Source organism: Dreissena polymorpha, chromosome 2 (assembly GCF_020536995.1).
Source record: "Dreissena polymorpha isolate Duluth1 chromosome 2, UMN_Dpol_1.0, whole genome shotgun sequence".
NCBI classification, from domain to species: Eukaryota; Metazoa; Mollusca; class Bivalvia; order Myida; family Dreissenidae; genus Dreissena; species Dreissena polymorpha.
The window spans coordinates 81833183-81858505 of record NC_068356.1 but is presented as its reverse complement, the minus strand read 5'-3'; the positions used below and the strand labels follow the sequence as shown (position 1 = coordinate 81858505).

The 25323-nt window shown below is 38.2% G+C and overlaps 2 protein-coding genes across 3 annotated transcripts; one reads left to right on the top strand and one right to left on the bottom strand.

The window, feature by feature from the left end:
- The first annotated feature begins 2605 nt into the window (after nucleotides 1-2605).
- On the top strand, nucleotides 2606-20486 carry LOC127867802 (mucin-2-like). Of its 2 annotated transcripts, XM_052409256.1 has the most exons (16): nucleotides 2606-2757; nucleotides 5816-6331; nucleotides 6795-7135; nucleotides 7238-7394; nucleotides 8297-8317; nucleotides 9961-10238; nucleotides 10759-11290; nucleotides 12685-12899; nucleotides 14061-14225; nucleotides 16313-16460; nucleotides 16684-16841; nucleotides 17103-17230; nucleotides 17820-17944; nucleotides 18629-18760; nucleotides 19714-19779; nucleotides 20102-20486. In XM_052409256.1, exons 1-16 carry the CDS (start codon nucleotides 2730-2732, stop codon nucleotides 20290-20292), a joined length of 3201 nt encoding a protein of 1066 aa, XP_052265216.1. In that variant the 5' UTR covers nucleotides 2606-2729; the 3' UTR covers nucleotides 20293-20486. The 2 variants fall into 2 exon arrangements, with proteins under 2 accessions (XP_052265216.1, XP_052265217.1); XM_052409257.1 differs by lacking the exon at nucleotides 8297-8317.
- Nucleotides 20487-20718: 232 nt separating this feature from the next.
- On the bottom strand, nucleotides 20719-24381 carry LOC127867803 (uncharacterized). The gene is made up of 5 exons (XM_052409258.1): nucleotides 24271-24381; nucleotides 23567-23623; nucleotides 22872-22959; nucleotides 22012-22133; nucleotides 20719-21006 (listed from the first exon to the last, which is right to left on the bottom strand). The coding sequence occupies exons 1-5, from the start codon at nucleotides 24287-24289 to the stop codon at nucleotides 20765-20767; spliced, it is 528 nt and encodes a 175-aa protein (XP_052265218.1). The 5' UTR covers nucleotides 24290-24381; the 3' UTR covers nucleotides 20719-20764.
- Between the last annotated feature and the right edge of the window lie 942 nt (nucleotides 24382-25323).

Genomic DNA, 25323 nt, shown 5'->3' with positions numbered 1-25323 from the left:
ACCAATCCACAATTTTATAAATTATTAATATATTTACATTCGACAAAGGTCATATCATGCCTAAAAATGATTTTTTGCCATTTATTCATCGACAAGAGGTATGAAACGTACCCTTCATTTGAATATGTTTTTATTATGAGTTGCATTTGGAATTACATAAAAACACTTTGTCGCACCCGTTCAAGCCGATGTTGAAGATTACAAATTATTGCAGAATGGTTGAGAAATACGTGACGACACCAGGGCAAACTCGCCAAAACGCGCTCCGTCGTAGTAACAGGACGCTGTTTAAATTCCACTTCAACGAATCTTCAGTCCAAACTTTGCGCATACATAGCCTGCATCAAGAGGCTAATAACTTTTTTTCAGTCGTTTAATTTTACGGAGATTGATAAACACGCGCAAACTTCCGAAATAATTTCATTCTCGCAAACAAATATCGCCGTACCTTGATAAACGCGATTTTAATTGGAATAAACTGAAGCTGAGTGATCTAAACATGCTCATTGGTTGTGGGATTCGAGCAACACACATTCGAGACGGACACGATCGCTCTTTGCTACCGTAGAGCCTTCGGAATGGAGCAAAATGCGATAGTTGTGACAGAAGAAGGAACAGTTTTAAGCACATATCTTCATATGTTAATCCTGTTATTTGCTTGCAGCTTTTAATATTATACAAATGTAAAAAGCTGTTGTTTGTAGCTTGAGGCAAAATAAACGTTTATTGAAGGCGTTTTAACATGCAGATATATGACCGATACAAGTACAACATAAATACACACGTGCGTTAAAAGGAAATTTAAACAGTAACTTTTAAAAGCCGCCATGCTACTCTATTCATCCCTACATAGGCTACATAGGAACAACGGACGATAAAACCCTATCAATACGAGTTTGCTGTTGTTCTCAATACGACACATGCAAGTAAATAAGATTATACCAACTTCAATAATCGTTCGGAAGCAAATGACCAATATTGCCTGGATGCGTATCGGTTACGTTGTGCAAGGATACTTCAAACAGTAGAACAACAACATCATGGAATTTTCGTCCGTAAAGCTACATTAAAAACTCAACAAAAACGACAATGTTGGTTAATATCTTTTACGAACATCAAAATTTAATATTTTGTTTATAAACTGTCTTCAATCATTAGGACATGTCCGTATTTGTAATGTATGACCTCAAAACGCGAACGTGCTTGTGATGTGCGACGATTGTGAACAAACCTGACAGACTAGTTTAAATGATATAATTTCAATTTCACAGTTCAAGAAGGGTCAAAGAATGATCGAATCAATATTAATACGTCGTAAAATGTAGAGGATGAAAGTCGGAATCTCAAACTACTTACACCATTCCAGTTTAATGACCAACATCATTGACTACTTATATAATTTTAGTCATTTTGGTCATCTTAACTAACAGTAATTGTGATTTCTCGACGCAGATCGACGCAGAAATGGCTATTTTAGTCGTTTTCTGGGAGAATTGTGCTTCATGCATGTGCGTAAAGTGTAGTCCCAGAGAGCCGATGCAGTCCACACAGGCTAACCAGGGACGACACTGTCCGCCTAGACTGATTTTTTGTCTAGAAGAGAGCATAGACTTCCTTTAAATGAAAAATTCCATTAATACGGATTGTGTCGTCCCTGATAAGCTTGTACGGATTGCACAGGCTAATCTGGACGACACTTGAAGAACATGCATTAAGCCTTGTTTTTCCAGACAACGGCTCATTTTATTATCATTCCACCTTAACATTAATGTCAAATCCCTCCCCTCTTTAAAGGGTTGGTATAGACAGTCGAGTGGTTTGTGTAACGTTCTCGATGGGGCTGTTTGGCCAGTCATACAAAACCCTTCGCCTACCAGATAGACTGGCTACCCGACCCTATGTGACGCGATGTGTCCACCAGATAGACTGGCTACCCGACCCTATGTGACGCGATGTGTCCGTTTTACGTCGAATAAGTTATCAATATGAGTCGCGCTTTTCGAAAACGCATGTGCTTAAAGTGTTCGTCGCATTTAAGCCTGTGCAGGCCGTAAAGGCTTATTATCGACTTCACTTTCCGCTTTAGAACTGCTCGTGTAAAGGATGTCTCTTTTAACCGAAAGTCCTGTTTAAGCGTAAGTTTTAATGTCGCCTGGTATTTTGTAGACGCTCAAATAAAACAATTACTTACGATAATCAAAGCTCCATTTGTGTTTAAAGGATGAAAATAAAATGTATGCAATTATGAAAATGATCATAGTGAATACAATTCACGGAAGATAAATATCTGAAAATATTTACCATGGTGACATCGTTATATTTTCAAATCCGACAAGGGCAAAATATATGAGGTCTGCTTTCTATAACAACATTTTGAGTGATAATATACCATTGCAAAAATATTGCATGTGTTGTCTTTTAATGAGTAATTTAAGATAGACACATTTTTTAGCTGTGGTTGGAGTTATTAAATTAAAAGTATTTGCCCTTATCTATTTGACATTTTAAAATTGCGCTTTGCTCAACAACGCTAGTATAGCAAACTACCCAAAATCGCTGCGAAAATCACATATTCTGGTCCAACAATAAGATCATATGCGGAAGCGTGGACATATCAAATGAAGGGACCAGTCTATTTAGTGATCATATAAAACGCTCTATATTCATACTTAAGGACTGAAAAGGATTCCACCCGTAAGACACGACAGGGTTACGTAACAATTGTTAGAATGGCAGGGACTTTAATAGTTTGTCTTGGTAAGGCATTATGATATATTATTTTGTACATGTATGTTTTAAGTTCTGTTATCATATGATTCAGTTCTCTGAGACAGTGAATGCATCGAACTGGTATCAATATGATGAATTTAATGTTCACTACTTTACATGGAAAATAAAGTTAAATATACGCTTAGGCAATATTAAAACATTAAAGTTCACGTGCTTTTAAAGAACTTTACTTTCAGTATCAAAGAGAATATGTATATAATTCACGCGTATACTCGCTGAAATGAAATTTTTACATTTACGTGTTGCGTTTTGGGCACCCGAAAATCACAGTTGATCAAAGGTAGTTTAAGAAACGAATGGAGAAATATACACCGTTGATCGAAGAGAATTGTCTTATCAATATAAAAATGATATGTTTATAACCAATTACATGTTTAACAAAAATTAAATGTGACGCTTTCTTGTTGCAATAAAACACGTCAGTATAGGCTTTGTTTAGAAGCATCTTCTATTTACATAATTATATTTTTTAAAGTGTGGAAGTGATACAAAAGACAGCACCGGTATTTTCATTTTGATGTACCCAACAGGTTGCCTTATATATATGTCATACATTTTCTCCAGAATATGGAAAGCATTAGTTAAGTCGGGTAAAGTTTGTATTGATTCTTTATTGCACGCGCTTTCTGTGCGATATACGTATTTCCAGAATCAATTGTAGATGTAAGATACGTCAACATGTAACCCTAAATAACAGCCACGCTTGTTTCCGAACAACTAATGCAAATCAAAGAATAAGATTCTAATAAAATGACGTTATATCCATAAAACATTCATTTGCAAACAAGTGCACGATATAATAACAACGCAAAAAAACAACAGTAATAAAGCTAAATATATTGAATAACGAATAATAATGAAATAAATATTCATGGTATTATAATTATTTTGGCATTTGTCTCATGCAAGAGATTTCAGTGAAATTTATACTTTCATTATTTTCGAAGCTATTTATATTATATTATCGTAAGTGGTTATCGACAATCTACCGAACAAACACATATTATATTTCTATTATGCGTTTCCACCGTTTGAAAAACAACAACATTTTTTTAGTGTAAAAGGGTTTTACTGGAAATATTTTAGGAAATACGTTATATAAATTATGTCACTTCACAAATTAGTGAATGATAAATAGATCTCTTATATTTTGCCTTCAGTAAAAGTACAGCTTAAAATGAATACACACGTTTGTTAAAACATTTGCGGCGACGTGTATTTGCGAGCTAAATTATTTTAAAATTATTGAAACCCTGTGTTGGCCATATATTTCCCGCGCGTTTAGTTTTGAACTAAGTGCACATTATGAAATGTTAAAAATGTTTAATGAAAATCAACATTTTTTGAAAAAAGCTATTTCTTTATCGACTATATTTCTTTTCATACCGTAAAGTCGAAATTTGTCTATTATTATAATACAAAAAATACATTATCGCCATTGGTTAGAATTTAACCTGGCCTTTACATGCAGTAAACTTCAGACTGACTTTAAATGACGACCCGTTGAAAAGGAGTAGTTTATCATAGTAACGTGTTCAAACTTCGAGCATTGATGAGTAACATCTAGATCAATACTTGCCTTGCTGTGACCCGTTCGACACGATAGTACAGAGATTGAAGTGGAGAGTTTGTCAAACTATGGAGCAAACTTTGCCTCAATTGGGTAAAACGGTCAGAAAAATATTTGGCTGAGATCTGACCCGATTTTTCCATATATCACCTCAGTCATTGTTTATTGGTTTCTAACCCAACATTTGCCTTGGCAATTCATGAACCAGATTTTGTTCTAATTTAAAATTGTGTCTAAATTAAGTATCTGATTAATCTAAACATAGTTAAATGCTTTAAACGCCAAAGTCATGTCATGTTCAACTACTGTTGTTTCTGAGTATCACGATAGATGCGTGATTAAGTATTATGAAATGTACACCACCATTTAACGCATAAAGGTCATGAAAAATATGTGTGCATAAATGTCATGCAATATTTAGTTTATGAGCTAAAAACTACTTATATACATTGACACATGCAGGCAAAAGCCATTAATGAATCTTTAAAATGATCAATTCAAGTGATGCAACATAACGTGACTACATATCTGTATAACGTAAACCATCCTGTAATATTCTGAATAACGAGGCACATTACATATGGCAACCCGTAATTAGTTTCTTTATGAATGTGTATTTATATATAAAATAACAAGTACATATAATTAACATTTTGACGAAGGACTATTGTTGAGAGCAATATTTTTCGCAAATCCAGATGCGGCATATTTGATCCCATATTTCGAAAATAGATCTACTAAAAAGCCTGTCTCTGACAAAACCGAGCTTAATGCATGTGCCTTAAGTTTCGTCCCAGATTTTCCAGTACAGTCCAAAAAGTCCAATCTAAGATTTGTTTCTGTCTTTATGGATTTTTTTTGTTTAAAGAGATTCTCTTCGAAACGAAACACCAGTCTACTAGGAAAGTGCCGACCCTGCTTCACGTGACCAGTAGACTGCACAGGCTAATCTGGGACAACTCTTTACGCCCACGAATGTAGACCGTATTTCATAGAGATTACCTTATGACAATAATGTGAAAAATATACTACTTGTACAATATCTTTATCATCGTTTCTAGTCAAAAGCAGCTTTACTATTTGATGACTGTTCGAACGGCGACAACTAATGAACACTAGGATTTGATTTTGTTGAGATTAGTTATGGGTACACACTTTGGAATTACTGACATGTTGTAGTTTGTTAATTACGTACTCAAATTGGGGGTATTGTATGCCGGAATCGCTTGACTAGTAGTTAATATTTCTCTGTCATTTGTAATGGCAAGACTATATATTTACAATTTTCGAGCAATTAACAATTGGCGGGAACAATGTTTTAAATGAAACATAATTCGACTGTAGCGGTATATTGAATATACGAAAACCGGAATGCACCGCAAATGGGTATACTGCTATATATTTGTATACACCGATCATACAGTAATTGAGAATAAAAGATGTCTCACATTTCAGTCCTGGGGGTGGCGCTGCACTCCACACGTGGACAGCAGACGCAGAGTAAGACAGCGTGCGAGACGTCAGGGCCGGAAGACCTGACGTGCACGATAGGAACGGAACTCTACATCGTCGCCGTGCTGTATGGACGCACGAACGCTCTTCCGGTCTCCACGTGCAACCCGTACAACAAGCAGGGAATGAACTTGAATTGCCAGCAGCAGACGACGCAGGCGTTAGACCACGTGAAGCAGCTGTGTAATGGCAAGTCCAAGTGCACCGTTACCAATGACTACAACGTGCTCGGCGATCCTTGTCCAGGCGACCCCAAGTTTCTCAAAGTCGATTATCAGTGCATCATCCCCACCACACCACCGCCGACGACACCGACGGCGGTAGTGAATTCAACAGTCGGTGGTTCGGTGGTTACCACCGCTGCCAGTGGACCGATAGTGACGTCAACGACACCTGTAACGACGACGACGGCAGCTACGGCTAGCACCTTTAAGACCACAACATTGGCTCCAAATAACTGTATGTGTTTAATAACAATTACAGTTCTGTTGTATAGCTTTGAAATCTGTTTTTGAATCAAAATGGTCTACTCGGTTAAATTTATTTTATTTGTTGAAGAATTTAATGATAATAATTTAAAAAGATATCATCATTTTATGATATTATCTTTGTTGTTTGGAACATGTTTGTGATGTTGTTGTTTTGTTTACTAAAAAAGAACAACACAACACACACGACACCTGCAAACATACCTATAAACTCTTTTTAGAATTTATATCTGGTACAAAAGTTGTTTAAAAACAAAAACTAATGTAATGCGACTACTCGATAAACACGAAATATCAGGTATGTTATTTATTAAGTACTTTTGAATATACATGAATTTAAATGATTACATAAAAATGTCACTTATCTAATTAAATACGCGTGCACATGTATTAATCATCAAAACGCAACAAAATTTTGCTATATTTTTAAACAGCACAAGAAACCATTTGCGAAATGAAGGACCACACCTTCTCGTGCCCTACGGGCCAGGTGCTCTACATCACGAACGTGCTCTGGGGCCGCCTTCCACCGGCGCCATCAACGCTGTGCAACCCGTTCAACACGAGCGTCGTTGGCGCGAACTGTAAGGGCGGCCCGGCGGCGCTCCAATACGTACAGAAGCTATGCGAGGGGCAGCCCACGTGCTTAGTGCAGAACGACTGGCAGCAGCTAGGTCCCGACCCCTGTACGGGCGTCCCCAAGTACCTGCAGGTCAGCTACATGTGCGCCGTTCCGACGACGACCACATTGACGACGCAGCCAATGAATAGCACGGTGCGTATGCGTAATAGTGTTCTCGTTGTTTAAAATCATAGTTATGGTGTGTAAATAAAACGATAACGATATTTATTTGTATTTCATGTCTCTTAAAAACAGACCACAACCGCAACCACCCCGACAACCACTGCGTCAACAACGCCAACAACCACCGTGATGATGACAACCACAGTGCAGACAACCACAACTCCAACCACACCTCAACCAACCACCCCCGCGCCGACACCACAAGTGACTCAGCCCAATTTACCCCCAGGTATAGCACATGATTGAATGTAAGAAGTTACACAGTTGGGCATAACGAGGCTCTGTTTTGAATAATATCGCACGGAAATGTTTTATTTTGTTTCACCTGTAGCCAACTTAAAAGTAGCAAATATATTCGGCTTGATATGAGAACAAAGCAGCCCGTGCCCCAAAAATGTTACTTCTCACGATCATAGTGAGACGTGTTCTGAGAAAACTGGGCTTAATGCATGTGCGTAAAGTGTCGTCCCTGATAAGCCTGTGCTGTCCGCACAGGCTAATCAGGTACGACACTTTCCGTCTTTATGGTATTTTTAGTTTCAAAGAAGTCCCTCCTTACCGACTGCACAGGCTAATCTGGGACGACACTTTACGCACATGCATTAAGCCCAGTTTTTCTCAGAACAAGGCTCATAGTTATCCGTTGGAATTTTCAACGTTAATATCGGTCACTGTGGTAGTATGTTTCATTTATTTTCAGCATCAATATTTCGCGGGATAGCATATATACTATAAATTCTTGAAATTTATGGCTTCTTAGTTTTTACAATTAAAGTACTTATATTAATGCAGCGTTATTTCATAAAACGCATCAACTTTCCTTTTTGGAAAATCCATGCCATGTTGGCTGTAATAGTTTGAATAATTCAAGGACTCACCAGTGTTTAGATGAAAGATTTGTGACGATCTCGTCGGAATTATCCGCCTGTGTATATTTACAGTGTTCGACTATCCTGTCTGTTTCTAAATACATTTTACATGTGAGAGCTGGACAAGTAATTATAGTATATAACATTTTTGGACAGAGAATAAATTCATAACTTATTATTTCGTTTCATAAATATGCAACAGCCACAGTATTACAATTATGGAGTCCTGTATTGACTCATGTGCGTTATACGTTTTATTCAGTTACAGGCAGTACTGGACCAGGTATTTTTTTATTCCTGCTTAAGGGGTCAGCTTCAGATTTAACTACGCATTATGTTTTTACTGTTCTTAATAAGAAATATCAATACTTAATAACGTTGAATTATTAAAATTCGATATGACTTTGCTTTGTTCTGCTAGTCGTTCGTGGATCTGCTTTTGAACTCGTTCATGGTTCCCAGTCGCATTTATTGCAGTTGTAGCTTGCGCAATTCGTTGACAGTTAAATTGATAATTTGCTGATCATTTGTTAAAGTTCTATAGTTTACAAAATGCATTTATACACTGACTGGTTTTAAATTGCAGTATATGAACAAAACGTGTCTTGCTTTGCAGCATATGAAGTACTTCAATGACTTGTCTTGCTGTGCAGTATCTAAAGCAATATAATGACTTGTCATGCCGTGCAGTATAAGACGCAATTAAATGACTTGCCTTGCCGTACAGTATAGGATGCAATCAAATGACTTGCCTTGTCATTCAGTATAAGACGCAATCAAATGACTTGTCTTGCTTTGCGGTATAAGACGAAATCAAATGAATTGCCTTGCCGTGCGGTATAAGACGCAATCAAATGACTTGTCTTGCTGTGCGGTATAAGACACAATCTAATGAGTTGCCTTGCCGTACAGTATAAGACGCAATCAAATGACTTGCCTTTCCATTCAGTATAAGACGCAATCAAATGACTTGTCTTGCTTTGCGGTATCAGATGCAATCAAATGACTTGCCTTACCGTGCGGTATCAGACGCAATCAAATGACTTGTCTTGCTGTGCAGTATAAGACGCAATCAAATTACTTGCTTTGTTTTTGTGTGAAATGCAGCGATACAATGACTTGAATTGGTGTGCAGTATATTAACCGATGCGAAGATTCTTCTTGTTGTCTATTATATGAAGCAATCAAATACAGTTTTTAGCTTATGAGCATTCGCATGCCCGCCCTTTAATGAAATATAAAAAGGCGTGTCTTACTGCGAACTTTATAAAACAATAAAATGGGTTTTCGTGATGCACATGGGATGTACAAAAATTACATAATATACTGAAATGGGCAGTGATCTGTGAAAATGGGTTTAATGTATGTGCTTAAAGTCGCTAATTAGGGACGACTCTTCCACCTAAACTGGATTTTTGCTTAGAAGATATTATCTTTAAACGAAAAATACAATAAAAGCGGAAAGAGTCGTCCCTGATTTGCCTATGCGGACTGCACAGGCTAATCTGGGACGACACTTTACGCACATGCATTTAACCCCCCTTTCAGAGAGCACGGCCCAAATATATTGCTGTTGATTTAACTTATTACGCACCAACTACTGACATGTCTTTCTGAAGATTATAATACAATTACCTAACTTGAATTGGCATTTTCTTTATGATAACGTTGATTTGTGGTACTTTTGTTTTCCTTATTCATTGCATGTCGCACTGATAGGACAGGTATTACGCATACTATTTTTATGGTTAAACTGTGCATGGGGTGCATGCATTTTTTGTTGCATGCCCGCTGCGAATTGATATGCGTGTCGTTGCAAACTTATTTCTATTGAAAAAAAAAACCCACAAAAAGCTTCTCCGGATTTTCCCAATGTTCCCGTGTTGCAGCCAAATGTTCCCTGGTTGCAGCGACAATGTTTTTCAGGTATGAACATGACGACGATTTGCAGCCCGAATACTGACCGGATAAAGTGCAATCCCGGAGACGAGATAATAATAGACGACGTGTTCTATGGCCGCCGTAGCCAGTCTTACTGCAATGCCAACAATACGGCGTTTCCAAATCTGCCGTGCGTCGGGGGCGCCGGCGCCGCCACCCAGGTGCGCCTGTACTGCGACCACCAGTCCCAGTGTATCGTCGAGGCCCGCCTCTCGTGGCTCAACATACCGGATCCATGCCCGGCCGTCACGAAGTACCTACAGGTGAGTAGTGTGCGATTTATGCTGCTTTGCTTGTCGGATACCGTATTTTTCGGGGTATAAGACGCGGCTTTTTAACTGACCATAGTTACCTGCGTCTAAAATTAAAGTGCGATTGATAATCCGAAAAATACACACCTAGAACGCAGAAGCGCATAAGCTTTCATAGTTCATTCCTGCATGTAATAGCGATATGTGCGATAATATTTATCTTCACACTTATTAAGAGCTATGCTTTTGATGCTTTTAATCAAATGCATAGCATGGTAATTATCGGTGGAATCGTTTGTGAAGTATGCTTTTTAAAAAGCAAATTAACTGCTGATGCATTGATGTGTTCATTTTTCACTGAATTTCTCCTACACGATTTTAACAAATATTGCCCCGCCCCCACCCCCCCGATATATTACAAACCATACCAAATACACGTAGCAAAAAAGCGTATGAAGTCTTTAATAATTTAACGTTTTATAAGAGATTTCCACAAACGCATACTCTGCACTCTATAGTGATTTTTTTTCAGATAAAATTCCACTGTCATCCACTTGGGCCACCGCCAACAACCATCTCAACAACTACGAGTACAGCAACCACCACTCCTACAACCACCACCGCTACTACAACCGCCAATACAACCACCCCTACCACCACCTTAACAACAACCACCCCGACGACGACAACCAGAACAACGACAAGTACCACCACTAGCACAACAACTCCGACAACCACCAGCACAACCACCCCGACAACCACCAGCACAACCACCCCAACAACCACCAGCACAACCACCCCGACAACCACCAGCACAACCACCCCAACAACTACGAGCACAACCACTCCGACAACCACCAGTACAACCACTCCGACGACAACCAGCACGTCAACAACCACGAGCACAACCACTTCAACCACAACGCCTACTACAACATCTACAACCACACCAACAACAACCACAAGCACAACCACTGCACCAACAACTATTACAACCACCATCGCCCCTACGACCACGCTTCCGCCATATATACCGTTCACACCACCGGCCAACATTCCAGCAGGTTTGACTTTATTTATGTTTATTGATATATTTCATATACTCAATATGATATCACTTTCATATAACAATCAAAACTGCTTAAATTGAAAATCCGGAGTTCATGGATCGTAATATCAGGCACCACCCCGTTTGTACAAGCGTTTTTAATAAATGCTCGGCTCGTTCATTAAGGTAGTGCACCTCTAATGGGCACATATCCAAATATAATCTAATTAATTATTTTCTTAATCAGCATCATTTCACTGAACTACATGCAAATTTGTAGGTAGGCTTTCCATGCTTTTAAAAAAAATATACCGATTTTTTCAAAACCACCCCCACGCTCGGCTTTTGTCCAGTTTATTTTCACCCCTGGGGTATATAAAAGTTCCATAATTCATTCAAATTTCCAAATATGGGCATGCAGTTGGTGTGTACAGATGCTGTAAAGGTGTTTAAAGTTTAAACAAGATGAAATAAGTATTCTTTTACAGACATTTATTTTTTACAAATTTTTATCTATGGAAGAGCACCATGAAATGTAAGTGATTTCATCCAAGTAAAAATTGGGTCGGTTAAAAACAAAGTGTCATAAAATTCAAAATAGTATCATTTAAGTCATATTTTAAACTTAGTTTTTATAGAAACACTATATACAGCAAAAATACCAAGAACTAGACAGATTTACCGTTTACTTTTTGAAATAAAAATAAAAATGCAACATGCATGGTTCGTATTTTCAACAGTAAATCACCCAATTTCGCCATAACGTTGTTTTAATTTTAATAATTGAAAAATGTGCATAAAAATTGCAACATATTTAACAATAAATATAGCTTATATGCCATATTAAATCAAATCACGTTAGAAAATAAATAAAACGCGCCGCAAAAAAGTATACGTCGTCGGCAGGATTCGAACCTGCGCGGGAATATCCCAAAAGATTTCTAGTCTATCGCCTTAACCACTAGGCTACGGCACCTAATAGTAGGCTCTTCAACCTTCGAAGAAATCGCGGGAAATCATTAGAGGTGCACTACCTTAATCTCCAAACAGCGTTTGAGTCAGAGATAACTAACCGAGTCTTGTCGTATGACACTCACAGCATAGTGGAGTTTTTATTACAAATCTTTATCTATGTGCGTGTTGACATACGGTTAAATTGTATAACAAGCATTTCTTTATCAGCTTCAAATATTTCACACATACTCCTCGCTGTATGAAAGCCCGTCGGCACACATCCCTGTCACGTGTGTTTTAAACTATGAACTGCAAAACCACCCTTTAATTACATTTTGTTGGAAAACGCTTACCTACCATGAGTATCCTAAAATATGAACTGCAAAATAACGCCATAAATGACATTTTGCTGGGCATTATATATTAGACACCTTGCACACCTGCCTATATTTCCAGGTGCGCAGGCGTGTCACGAGTACCTGGTTTCCGGTCCCCACGGCGTCCCCGACAGCCACTTGACGGCCAGCTCCTCGTGGAACTCCGGTCTGCCGCAGGACAATAACGGGCCCGACCGCTCCCGTCTGTTCACGCAGGCGTACGACTATGGCAACGGCACGTTCTACAGAGGCGCGTGGACTGCCGGACAGAATGACCAGAACCAGTACATTCAGGTCAGCGCGCGCATAGAAGGTTTTGGTCAGACGACGTTTTACAAAATTGGTAATGATGGCACTTTGAGTAAATAATTTAAGGATACAAAATATATAGGACATTGTGATAAAACGTATTTCCTGGATCACAATTATGGATTTAAAAAAGTCTGGTTTCATATATTTGATATTAAGTAAGATGACTCGGTAATTGGATATTATTATTACAAATTATTACTCAAGAAACAGACCAAATAATGTTCACTGTATCGATTTAATTCAAAACTTCCTTTGGCATTTACTTGTAAAACTGAAACAATAGTGATGACTACAAAATTCTTCGACACATGTTTCCCCGAGACAGGTGGGACGTTGTAAATAATAATAGGTGTGTAACGTGTGACCGACAGGACGTGATTTAAGAGAACAATGTGTTCGCCAACAAACGGCCTAAATGAATAATGTCACACAGTACAGATAAACACACAGGATCCTGGCGCCGCCACCTGTTATTGTTAACCATCTGACAATGGCTCTGTTGAAGCTGTGTAATCATGGCCTTTATGGTAAATTGTGGTGATTATGTCCGTATAACAGCAGTAGCGCACTACAAACAAGTCACTGACTCATGTAAGTTGGGAGGGTGGGGACCAGAGCTGAGTACTCGGGGTCGAAACTGGTAAGAAAAGAACGAATCTTACCTCTACAGTAAGTGTAAATCTTTTAGCCGAAGATTCCAAGAGTAACTGTAGGTAGAATGCCCATCTATGGCAACGCAGATAGAATGTGTGTAGGTTTTTTTGGTTGTGATGTACAATAAAAATGCGTTGAATGCGTTTTATTAGCGAATAAATATTAATTGTTTGTCTGAATTACATGTAAGTATTTAGCGGTACATCGGTAACGGTTTAAGATTCTCTCATCTGTATCCGTCTTATTTTTGATGCACAGGAATCGAACTACGAGGGGTTACGCTCATCAGAAAAAAATCAATGTATATTTACAATTAAATAACAATATAGCTATTTTAACATGATACGAAATGTTCTTTTATTGCAATGTGATTTTTTCACAATTTCTGGAACACATTTTAATTGTGTGCTTCAAAAGGAGGTGTGTGCACCTTTCTTGTTAGAATATTGGAACAACATTACATTAAACGTATATCTCAAAAACCTCCAGGTGGAGCTACTAAGACCGAGCCTTATCCGGGGCGTGGTGACCCAGGGCCGCCACGTGGACCCGCTGACCCTGTGCTGCGTACAGCGGACCACTAGCTACAAGGTGTCCTATAGCAACGACGGCAACACGTGGACGTTCATCCAGGACAGCAACAAGAACGACCTGGTAACAATCTATTGGCTATTGTCAATTGTTCAGAGCTATTGGGTCCGTTTCAGAATCAGTTCGTAAGATTTTCGTAAGAAATCCGTTTTTGCGAGCTATATGAAACGGGCCCATTGGTTTTGCCTTCAATATCACACAATCTTCATCCGCGTCTTGAAATTAGGACCAAAATCATTTTTCATCGATATATTTTAAACAAAGTGCACCTATATATACGTTCTCAAGAGCTTAGTTTTCACAGAAATAGTCTGAAAACATAACCATCATTGCATGAAGTAATTAAGTATGAACAGATTTCCTAGGTTTTAAGGAACTTTTCGATACATCACATTTCGACTGTTTTATGCATTCGAAAACAATAACATGATTAGTATACGCATCTCTCACATGTAATAGCTTAATTCCTTGAATAAGAAACGTATAAGTCATTAAGTTGGTCAACTTTTACTAGTCACATGCGCGTCAGCCTAACGTTTTGCTTTCGGATAAGGTTGTCACGCTTGTAAAACTGTACCACACTTACCATGATACATTCCAGCTGAAACTGCCACGATTGTTAATCCGATTGTTACCAAAAACACTATTTCACTTACAATCGATTGTGTAACGGAAACACGCCTAGTGAAGCAAGGGTATAAACATTTCGCATACTAATATCGTTATAAACATTAATCTGAAAGGTTACACAACACCAAAATACACAAATAATTACAAGAACAAAACTACAATTCCAACGTTGTATAAACATTAAATACGTTTTTATAACTTTACTATGATACGTACTATGTGTGTATAAAATTATATATTAATATTTGTGTATACGTGTGTAAATAACTTACGCAATGTTGTATACCTGCTATATGATATACTATCATAAATTACTAATAACTGATAGATGTACCTGACATACACTTTTAACTGAAATTAAACACTTTGTCATGCCCACGTAAGTGTTTTCTTTATTTTTGGCTTTCACATTAGGAAAATACATTTCACATCTTAAAAATTAGTATAATTGTTTCAATACTGATTAAGGTACCAAGATTTTATAAACGTTTTTTAAGTATTTACTCATCTTTTGAGTGTATTCCGATCTTCATATTCGGAGCATATGACATATATCTTAAAAATGTATTCGAAAAATACTTTTCAAATTTTACATTACAATTTTTCAATACATAATTCAGTGTCGTTAAGCTATAATTCACAATTTTCTCCGACAGAACACAATGTCTGGTCTTAGAAGACACATAAAGGTGTTTTTGTTTGCTCCCATAGCTTATACACGTGTTTTACTATCAAAACAAAATGTTGCTGTAACTTTAATTTACCATATGTATGTACAGATATCTAAAATGACGTAACATGCCTCACCATTAACCAGTTATATAATTCTTTGTATTGTTTTATTTATATATGAAAGGATGGGCATATTGTCTTTTTTCCTGAATGAAGTACAGTAGTATTGCATCAAGTTTAGACAAAAGCATTGTGATGATTGGTACACTAACTGTCATTATCAATATCGCCTTGCATTTGAAATAAGTTCGTTAAATATTTCCGACGCTTAATTTAAACCTTTTATTCCCATCTGATGCATCGAAATGATATGACTTCTCGACACACTATGAGTCGTTTTATAGATGAAACCAGTTGTTGATGTATTAGTGTGGAAACACATTCTTAATGTATGGATTTCGTTGTTTTAATATTTCCCCAAAATGGACATCTTAATCATCGTCTTGCCTCGGGACGAATTTGTCCCACTTGGCCCTATTTCAAAGGTTTAGCCTACGTAACAATAGTATTTTAGCCTCGTTCTGAGAAAACGGGACTTAAAGCATGTGCGTAAAGTGTCGTCAAAGATTAGGCTGTGCAGTCCGCACAGGCTAGTCAGGGACGACACTTTCCGCTTTATGTATCTTTTTGTTTAAACGAAGTACACTATTAGCGAAAATCTTGTTTAATCGGAAATTGTCGTCCCTGATTAGCCTGTGCGGACTGCATATGCTAATCTGGGACGACTCTTTACGCACATGCATTTTACCCCGTGTTCCCATGCGAGACTCATTTAATTTCTCACGCAGATCTTCACAGGCAACAGCGATGACGACTCGCTGGTGAAAAACATGTTTGACTGTAACATCATTGCGCGCTTCGTGCGCATCCACCCGCAGTCTTGGTACAATCACGTGGCCCTCAGGTTCGATCTCATTGGCTGTCAGGCGATAACGAGTAAGTAACGGGAGGTGGTATGTTTGTGCTTTAGGTTTGAATAGTTTGCTGTTTAAACGATGATGGTGGTGGTGGTTGTGGTGGTGATGGTGATTCAGATGATGCAGATGCAGTCGATGCTTCTGCTGCTGCTGCTGATGATGATGATGATTATGATGATGATGATTATGATGATGATGATGATGATGATGAGTACCTCCAGACTCATGCCATTTCTATTCAGCTGACGTCGGTCAATGCGATCCCGGCTGGAAGGAACTTCCGGGCACTGATCACTGCTATTTCTTTGCCCATAACGCCACCGGATCCTGGAGGGAGGCCCGGGCCGCCTGTCTCCGGCTGCAGGGGCACCTTGTGGATATCACCAGCATACCCGAGAAGGTATGAGCCATGGGAAAACTGGGCTTACTGCTTGTGCGTAAGTGTCATCCCAGACTCGCCTGTGAAGTTCGCACAGGCTAATCAGGGACGACACTTTCCGCCTAAACTTGATTTTTGTTTAAAAGAGACCTCCCTTAAACAAAAATTCCATGAAAGCGAAAAGTGTACATGGATTGTGTACATTGAACGCTTTTCTTTTGCAATCAGTTTCATGCATGATTATATTATGTACTACATACACAATATTCTACTTGTTTTCAGGACTTCATACTTCAGGAGATATCGCACTTTTCGCCAGACATGTGGTGGGTGGGTCTGACCAACACCCCACGACAAGACACTAAGGACTACAAGTGGACGGACGGAACAGCTCATGACGACACTGTTCTGTAAGCGTTCTGGAAAAACGAGTTTTAGTGCATGTGCGTTTAGTGTCGTCCCAGATTAGCCTGTGCAGCCCGCAAAGGCTTATAAGTGACGACACTTTCATTTTTTTAAAGAAACATTTCTTCTTATCGGAAACCCATGTTAATGCGAGAAGTGTCGTCCCTGATAAGTCTAAGCGGACTGCACAGGCTATTCTATGAAGAAACTTTACGTACGTGCATAAAGCGCCGTAAGACGCTAGTTTTGAATAGAAATTTCACCTCATTTCCTGTTTAGAAGCCACCAGTGCCGTTAGGTGAATGTCGCCGTAATAATTAATAATAGTAACGTGCAATTCTGATGATTGCTGTCTGACATTAAACCTTCTGTGTTGGAGGTTCAAATGCAATAATGACTCTGCCCTAATCCGTCATCCAAGGGAGTCCACTGAGAATTGTGTTAATTTGATCATGTCGAAAGAATGGAACTCTTGGTCGCATAGCTTTAGTCACGCCCATGAAAAAGGACGGAATAATGCATCTTATTACAATTGTCAACTCATTGTTAAGCAATGGGAACTTAACTCTTGATGGTCCGCCAATTTGATTACAGTCCCTGGAAGAAAGGCCAGCCGGATAATGGAGGCTACGGGGAGCACTGCGGGGAGTTCTGGAACCGGGAGCTCAACGACGACAACTGCGACAACAAGCGCAACTACATCTGCGAGAAGGACAAATGTAGGCTATAAATATGAGCCTCGCTTTGGCAACACGGGACTTCATGCATCTGCGTAAAGTGTTATCCCAGATAAGCATGTTCAATCCACACAGGCTAATCAGGGACGACACGTTCCGCTTTCATTGTGTGTTTCATTTAAAGGAAGTTTGTGCTGCAGGCGTTGTCACTGATTAGCATGTGCGACACGCACAGGCTTATCTGGTACGACACTTCACGTACATGCTTTATGTGCAATGATTTTCTTTGTTGTTATTTGAAATTGTTACAGAAATATACCAAATTGGAGTCAAATTTATATGTACTGGTATGTACCAATAAACAACAAGCACTCAAGTGATTAAGTTAACAACACGCATTCAACTTCAAGTGATTAAGTAAACAACAAGGATTCAACTTCAAGTGATTAAGTAAACAACAAGCATTCAAGTGAATAAGTTCATATCTTTATCCGATGTACGCAAACAGATATTATTGTTCCATAGCCTTCAGTATTTTCAAAATACATAAAAGGAGCTTATTTAAAATAAATAATTAATAGTGCATCTTTAATTGTGACAAGAAAACAATTCTTTGTCACGTACAGCCATCGCTAATTGATACTGTTTTATTCCAGAAAATAACGTTACATAATGTTGAGTTGACTCATTACGTCCTATACATAAACTGTCTCTTTCCCTATGAAGACTGGACGATACCGGTGAACACCCCGCCCGTTGTTATAAAGACCAACCCGACCCCGCCTACACGAGCTACGACGTTATCAACAAGTCCCGCCTCATCCGGGCCAACCACCACCTTGGCTCCCCCACCTACCAGTGAGTGATCTGTAGCGTTATAATCATCAACAATTGTTTATTCTAACATAGTTTATATTTTAATACACAATAAATCGCCCAATCATGTAAGAAACGAAATAATCAACATTAATTTAGCATTATTTTTGTACGTCAACCAATCAAAAATATTGTGTCCCTCTGCTACAAACATCGTTACTCTGAAACGCGTTCATTGTACATGTATATAGGTGTGACGTCACAGCGTTCGTTTGATCTCTAGACGGATATTTGTATTCCATTTCCGTAGAACGGAATACGGACAGTGCCATCTATAATCTCGCCCTTCTTTCATCAAGGGTGACACTAGACACACGAAGCGATACACGATATTTTTCGCGACAGTCGCGGCGACGTGCGACAGTTTGCGCGACAGTCGCGGCGACACACGATATATTTAACACAATATATCTCCTTTTGGGCTACCTACACAAGGGCGATACATCGTGTTAAATATATCGTGTCGCCGCGACTGTCGCGCAAACTGTCGTACGTCGCCGCGACTGTCGCGAAAAATATCGTGTATCGCTTCGTGTGTCTAGTGTCGCCCTTGATTAAAGAAGGGCGGGATTACAGATGGCACTATCCGTAATCCGTACATTTGCGATAATATCAGAGGCAATCGAAAAGCGCATAATTAAAACATAACGTGTTGATCTGCCAAACGCATCCAAATTATTAAATGCTTCCACTTTGAACTATTCATTACCATCTAAACAAAAGTATCAGTCAATATTCCCCACTGTGCAATTTATCATATTGTGTTTTGTTATCACCCATAACATTTATTTCATAACAATGAAATATATACACACTCTTTTTATTAACATATTGAAATGATCTTACAAATGACAGATAAATATGCACTACCTTTAACTGTTAATTTTGAACTTCATAAATTGTACATATTTTCAGTTGATTTTGTTCTATTTTAGTCTTCATACCGATAGCCACTCGAGCCGGCGTGAGCTATGTTAGCAACAGCAGAAACATATTTTCAGGTTAGCATAATTATATTGTTCCAACATTAAATGTGTATTGTTTATTGGTGTGAACGCGACAAGTTTTGAATATTGATCAATGCACCATAATAATAATAATAATAATAATAATAATAATAATAATAATAATAATATAATAATATATGTTTCCGTGCAAAATTTTAATTTCTCCGAATTGTTCAAACATTCATAAAATTAATAAAAATAGTTACATTTAACAAAAATAGAAATAATCTACTTATAACATAAAACATTTTTTTTGTAAGAAAAATATTTGTATACGAAAATAATACAATTTATCGACATCAAACTGTTACTTCAGCCGGTTGTATGTCGAGCATGACAGATTGTTCCGGTAAACCGGAAGGGGACTACCAGAACTGCGCTGGCTGTAGCGTATACGCCACGTGCGCGGTCAGCGGCTTCTACACGAGACCCTGTCCCCAGTACCTCAAGTGGGACGACAACCTCAAGAGCTGCCAGTTCCGGTCCTCCACGTGCTTTGGGCCTTAGACTTCTGGTCTATGAGATCTTAGAATAATTGACTTGGAAATATTTTGTATTTCGTTTATTGTTATTTCATTTACTTTGTGTACAATTGTGAACACGTTGTTACAATTGATCCATTAGGCCAAACGTTATTATGTGAAACAATATGAATACACGGCGCTTAATAAATATACACGGTTAAAACGTGTTTTGTTTAATTGTTTGGTCGATAAGGACGTTACTTTCATAATATTTTTAGTAATAAATAAATAAATATATTTTTTATGCCAAATACAATAACTTTATGGTATGGTAGTTGATACGGTCGAAACAATAAAAGCTAAGTATCAGACCCGACTACAAGAAATATCTTAGTTTGGAAGGAGTTTTATAAATGCAGTTGAAGAGTACTTGAAAAGAATAGCTTCGATCAATAAAAAGAAGAAAGTATACTATCAAAATTATTTATTCACACACAAGGCTTTAACACAACGAGCTAGTTTCTGCATGCAGTAGTGCTATAATCCTCACATCGATCCGTCAAATAGTTGAAAACGGCGATGCCCGGGCAGTTGCGCACGTAGAAACCACTTCCGGCGCACGTGGCGAACATCCGGCAGTTCTCGCAGTAGGGATAGTCACCTGCAGGCAGGCTGAAGCAGTCTGTTAGCGACCGGACGCAGTTTCCGCTGCTGGTCGGTCGGGAAGTGGTTGGCGGAAGTGTCGGCGAGACAATACCTGTACGTGGACAAAGAATTTGCAGACGGACGAAATGGCTTACCCTCTTTTAAGATAACCCCTTTTAAGTTTTTTAGGCGGCGATATATGATTTAATTGATAACATTAAATACATCGTGGTTGGAAGATTAAGAATGAATCATTTCGCCATATTGCGAAGTAATCACTAAGATTTTTAACACATACCCTTGGGATAAAACATGTTTAGAATTTTAGATCAACTATTGTTCGAAACAATTGTCCATGTTTGAAGTATAATCTACACAATATTTTAGCCGTGCTCAATGAAAAAGGGTTAAATGCATGTGCGTTAAGTGTCGTCCCAGATTAGTCTGTGAAGTCCGCACATGCTAATCAGGGACGACACTTTCTGCCTAAACTAGAATTTTGCTAAGAGGAGACCTTCTTAAAACGAAAAATAACATAACAGCGGAAAGTGTCGCACCTGATTAGCTTGTGCGGACTGCATCGGCTAATCTGTGACGACACTTTACGCACATGCATTAAACCCTTTTTTTCTAACAGCGCGGCTCATTTCTTCTATTTTGCAGTAAGGCTCTCGATGAGATTGAAAATTCTCCAACATTTATGCGATCCTGACAATATATCAAATATATCAGCGTATCATGGCGAGGATGAAGCAAGCCATTTCTGAAGTAGTCATCCGTGTGAATGCGTAATGTTTGTTGTCTTGCATAAACAATCCTTCAATTGAGCATTCGTGTAAAATCCATCTAAAATGGGGAAACAAGTTGCGTAATAATATTATCTTTAGAATGTTTGTGATACTACGTCGATTTGTCAATGAAATAGTTCAAAGTCTGCGGGAATTATCCACGTATTTCTCACTTAATTATAACACTGTTCATTATGCTAGTAGGCTAATTATGTATCATCATTTGTTTATTAGCAAACCACTGAGCTCAGCTCAGCTTACCGACCACCGTCATATGGCAGTGTTTTTTTTCCCCAAAACAAAACAAACGCCTTAACGAAGAAACAAACCGATTCGGACGCAGTCGTTGAAACTCTTAATGGGTTGTCCCTCGAAGAGGTCACAGGTTGCAGTATGCGAGTGGCGACCGTCTTCGAACTGGAACTGCCCGTCACATCTCGCTGTGCAGGTCCTTGGGTAGAGAATGACACGTGGAGAACATGTAACATAATGATATATCTTGATGCAAATGTTTGTACATACTGACTATATTTCACATAACATACTTACATACTTAACAAACGTCACATAAGATACTTACATTCTGAACATACTACACATAACATACTTACATACTGATCATACTACACATAACATACTTTCATACTTAACAAACGGCACATACGATACTAACGTATCCTGTCACATGCCTTTAAATCAGCCTGATAACAAGGTAACCTAATAACCCAAACGTTATTAGGCTAGTTGACTACGTGACCTCGAATATCCGTCAGTCGCTCTTTTTTACTGTGCTATTACGTCATTTTTTGCGAAATGACGTCATTATTCCAGGGAAACTCTCCAGTTAAACTCTTTTACAGTGTAAATAAACGGTGAAAAAAGCATGAAATAAAAAGAAATACATGTGACATGATAAATAGAATAATAGCCTTCGGCTCACCGTATTAATTCCTCCGACTTGCCAGATAACCATTCTCCATCCACGTCACCAACCTATTATTCTCTATATACTTAGCATAATGCACTTAAGATATTTACATACTGAGCATACTTAGTACTGCATATGCATATAAAATAATCGCTCACTGATACATACATATGATCATACTGTCCGAGATAAAACGTGCATATGGAACATTGTGTACGCACAATATTGACATACTGACCCTTCCTACAGAATGATACTTACATACTAAACATGCTGTACGAGCAGTTAAGACTTCCGTATTGGGGCGGGTTCGGGGCGGGGCAGGCGAACAGAAGTTCGGGCTCGGGCTCTACAAGCATTGAGAATAATGCATGTGCGTTCAGAGTCTTAACAGATAAGCCTGTGCAGTCCACACAGCCTAATCAGGGACGACACTTTCTGCTTTATGGTATTTTCTTAGCGAATAGTAACGAATAAACATGGCGGAGAGTTGACTGTTTTTATACTTACTTAATAAGCTGCTGACGTTTCCTATAATACACTTTATTCATCGCAAATCACTATTATGCATAGTATTATAAATAAATTATAATACATCTTTAATTGGTATTAAGAACTTCCAGTGCATCAGTACGCACTTTCACTAAGGATTTAATGACAGTTTGAATGTATGATCTTTAAGGACACAATCTAAATATTTGTTTGAGCTAATATGCACGAGGCACACATTAATCCACGGGTTAATGTAGTGTCATTCAGACTAAAGTGACCTCACATCTTATGTGAGGATGTGGAAAATCATTTGACTTAACAGTAAAAGGTGTTTACTCTGGGTAACATTCATTGCTAAAAGTTATATACTGTAGCAAAGTGCACTATAACACGTACAAATAACTATTTTAAACAGCGCATCTCCATAGTCTAGACATAAACACCAATTGTTTGCACGTTCTTACCTTGCCCGTTGTTAAGAGGGAACAGTAGAGCGCGTGATCCAACCACCAGCAGCGAAGCTGAATGAGAATGTCACGTGACCAGTGGTTAGAAAAAACAACAGCACAAACGTAACCTATGCTTCTCTTCGCTCTTGATATTTCTTACATTAATGACACACTGTCGCATCGTTAAAATTACGCTTTTCATTATACACGTATATTTATATTTCAATTAAGTTAACCACTGCAATTTACTGGTAGTGTTTTATTATAAACGTGAAAATTAGGGTTTGAAACAACAACCACAAAAGACAAAACAAACAATCACAGTTGCAGAGTCAACAGCATTACACTTAAGAAATAATTTCCAGCCAAGCGTTGGTTATTGAAGTAATATCTAACGGTTCCGAATGCAATTTTTTGTAGGCGCAATTCCATCAAGCATTATATTAAAACTTCTTAGCTCAACTCTTTGTGCAATCTTAATTTGTGACAAAGATGGATCGATGCAGATCTTGAACAATTTTCCTTCATTAAAAACAATACTATAAAAGTACGTCCATATCAATATACCTACGAATATATCAGGTCTATCAACAAAATGATCTGGTAAAATCAGACATACCTATCAGTTTGTTAAAAAAATTGGCATCGTTGAGGCAGAGTAATATAAAAGTTCAATTGTAAGAGTACAATGGTATCATATTTAGAAAACAATAACATACCTATTAGAAAAGTAAACATGTTTGTTGTCTATGAAGAAGACTTTGTATCGCACTGCCGGTTTGTTGAAGGTTTCAACGATGTCTGTCAATATCTATGATAAAGCTTGTGTACATGTGCCCCAATGTAGAAGCATTTCATAATACCTTATCAGTTAAAGACTACCAATACAGAGGCCCTCGAGTTGGGGCAAACCAAGTGCTAGTTGATGTATTTCAAGTGCGTTGCATTGTAATAAAACGCAGGTGTATTTTGAGGCATTCATTTTTGATGAAAAGATAATCGCAGTTATTTCTTGTTTGTTTGTTCCAGTTGGGTCCGAATGTAAGCTACCAACACATAACACATCAACACCATCAAAGCTTTAAGTATTAAGCGTAAACATTTCTTCTTTTGTTGAAACAGTAACATTGACTTTCACCCGACTGACAAAACATACAATCCCAATCTAGGTCTTTACACACACTAGCTATACCCAAACCATTTTTTGTCAGTTTTTTATGTTTGGTAACACTACCCTTGACTTAACCCAAAAGACCCGAAACGCAATCGTAAGTTAGACTTAACTACATAGAAAAATCAAAGTGAAATGTATGCATCAAAACGGAATTTAAAAAGAGTAAACCCTTTTTCTAACTTCAGTAATTGTGACCTTGATCTTGATCCAACTTACCCCAAAAACAGTCGACACGCAAGCTCGCAATATCAAAGTTAAGATTGATCAATGTAAAGAAAGTTAAGGTCTGAAAACCACATGTTTAAATGCCGCCCGACCGACCGCCCGCTCGCCTTACGCAATCCAAATATACACATACTATATATTCTATTGTCCCCAACCGGTGAAATGGTGGGGACTTATGGTTTGCGCTCTGTCAGTCTGTCCGTCTGTCTGTCAGTCTGTCTGTCAGTCTGTCCGTCACACTTTTCTGGATCCTGTGATAACTTTAAAAGTTCTTCATATTTTTTTTCATGAAATTTAAAATATGGATAGATGGCAATATGGAGATTATGCACGTCATTTCATTTTGTTCCTACGTCAATAATTATGGTAACTA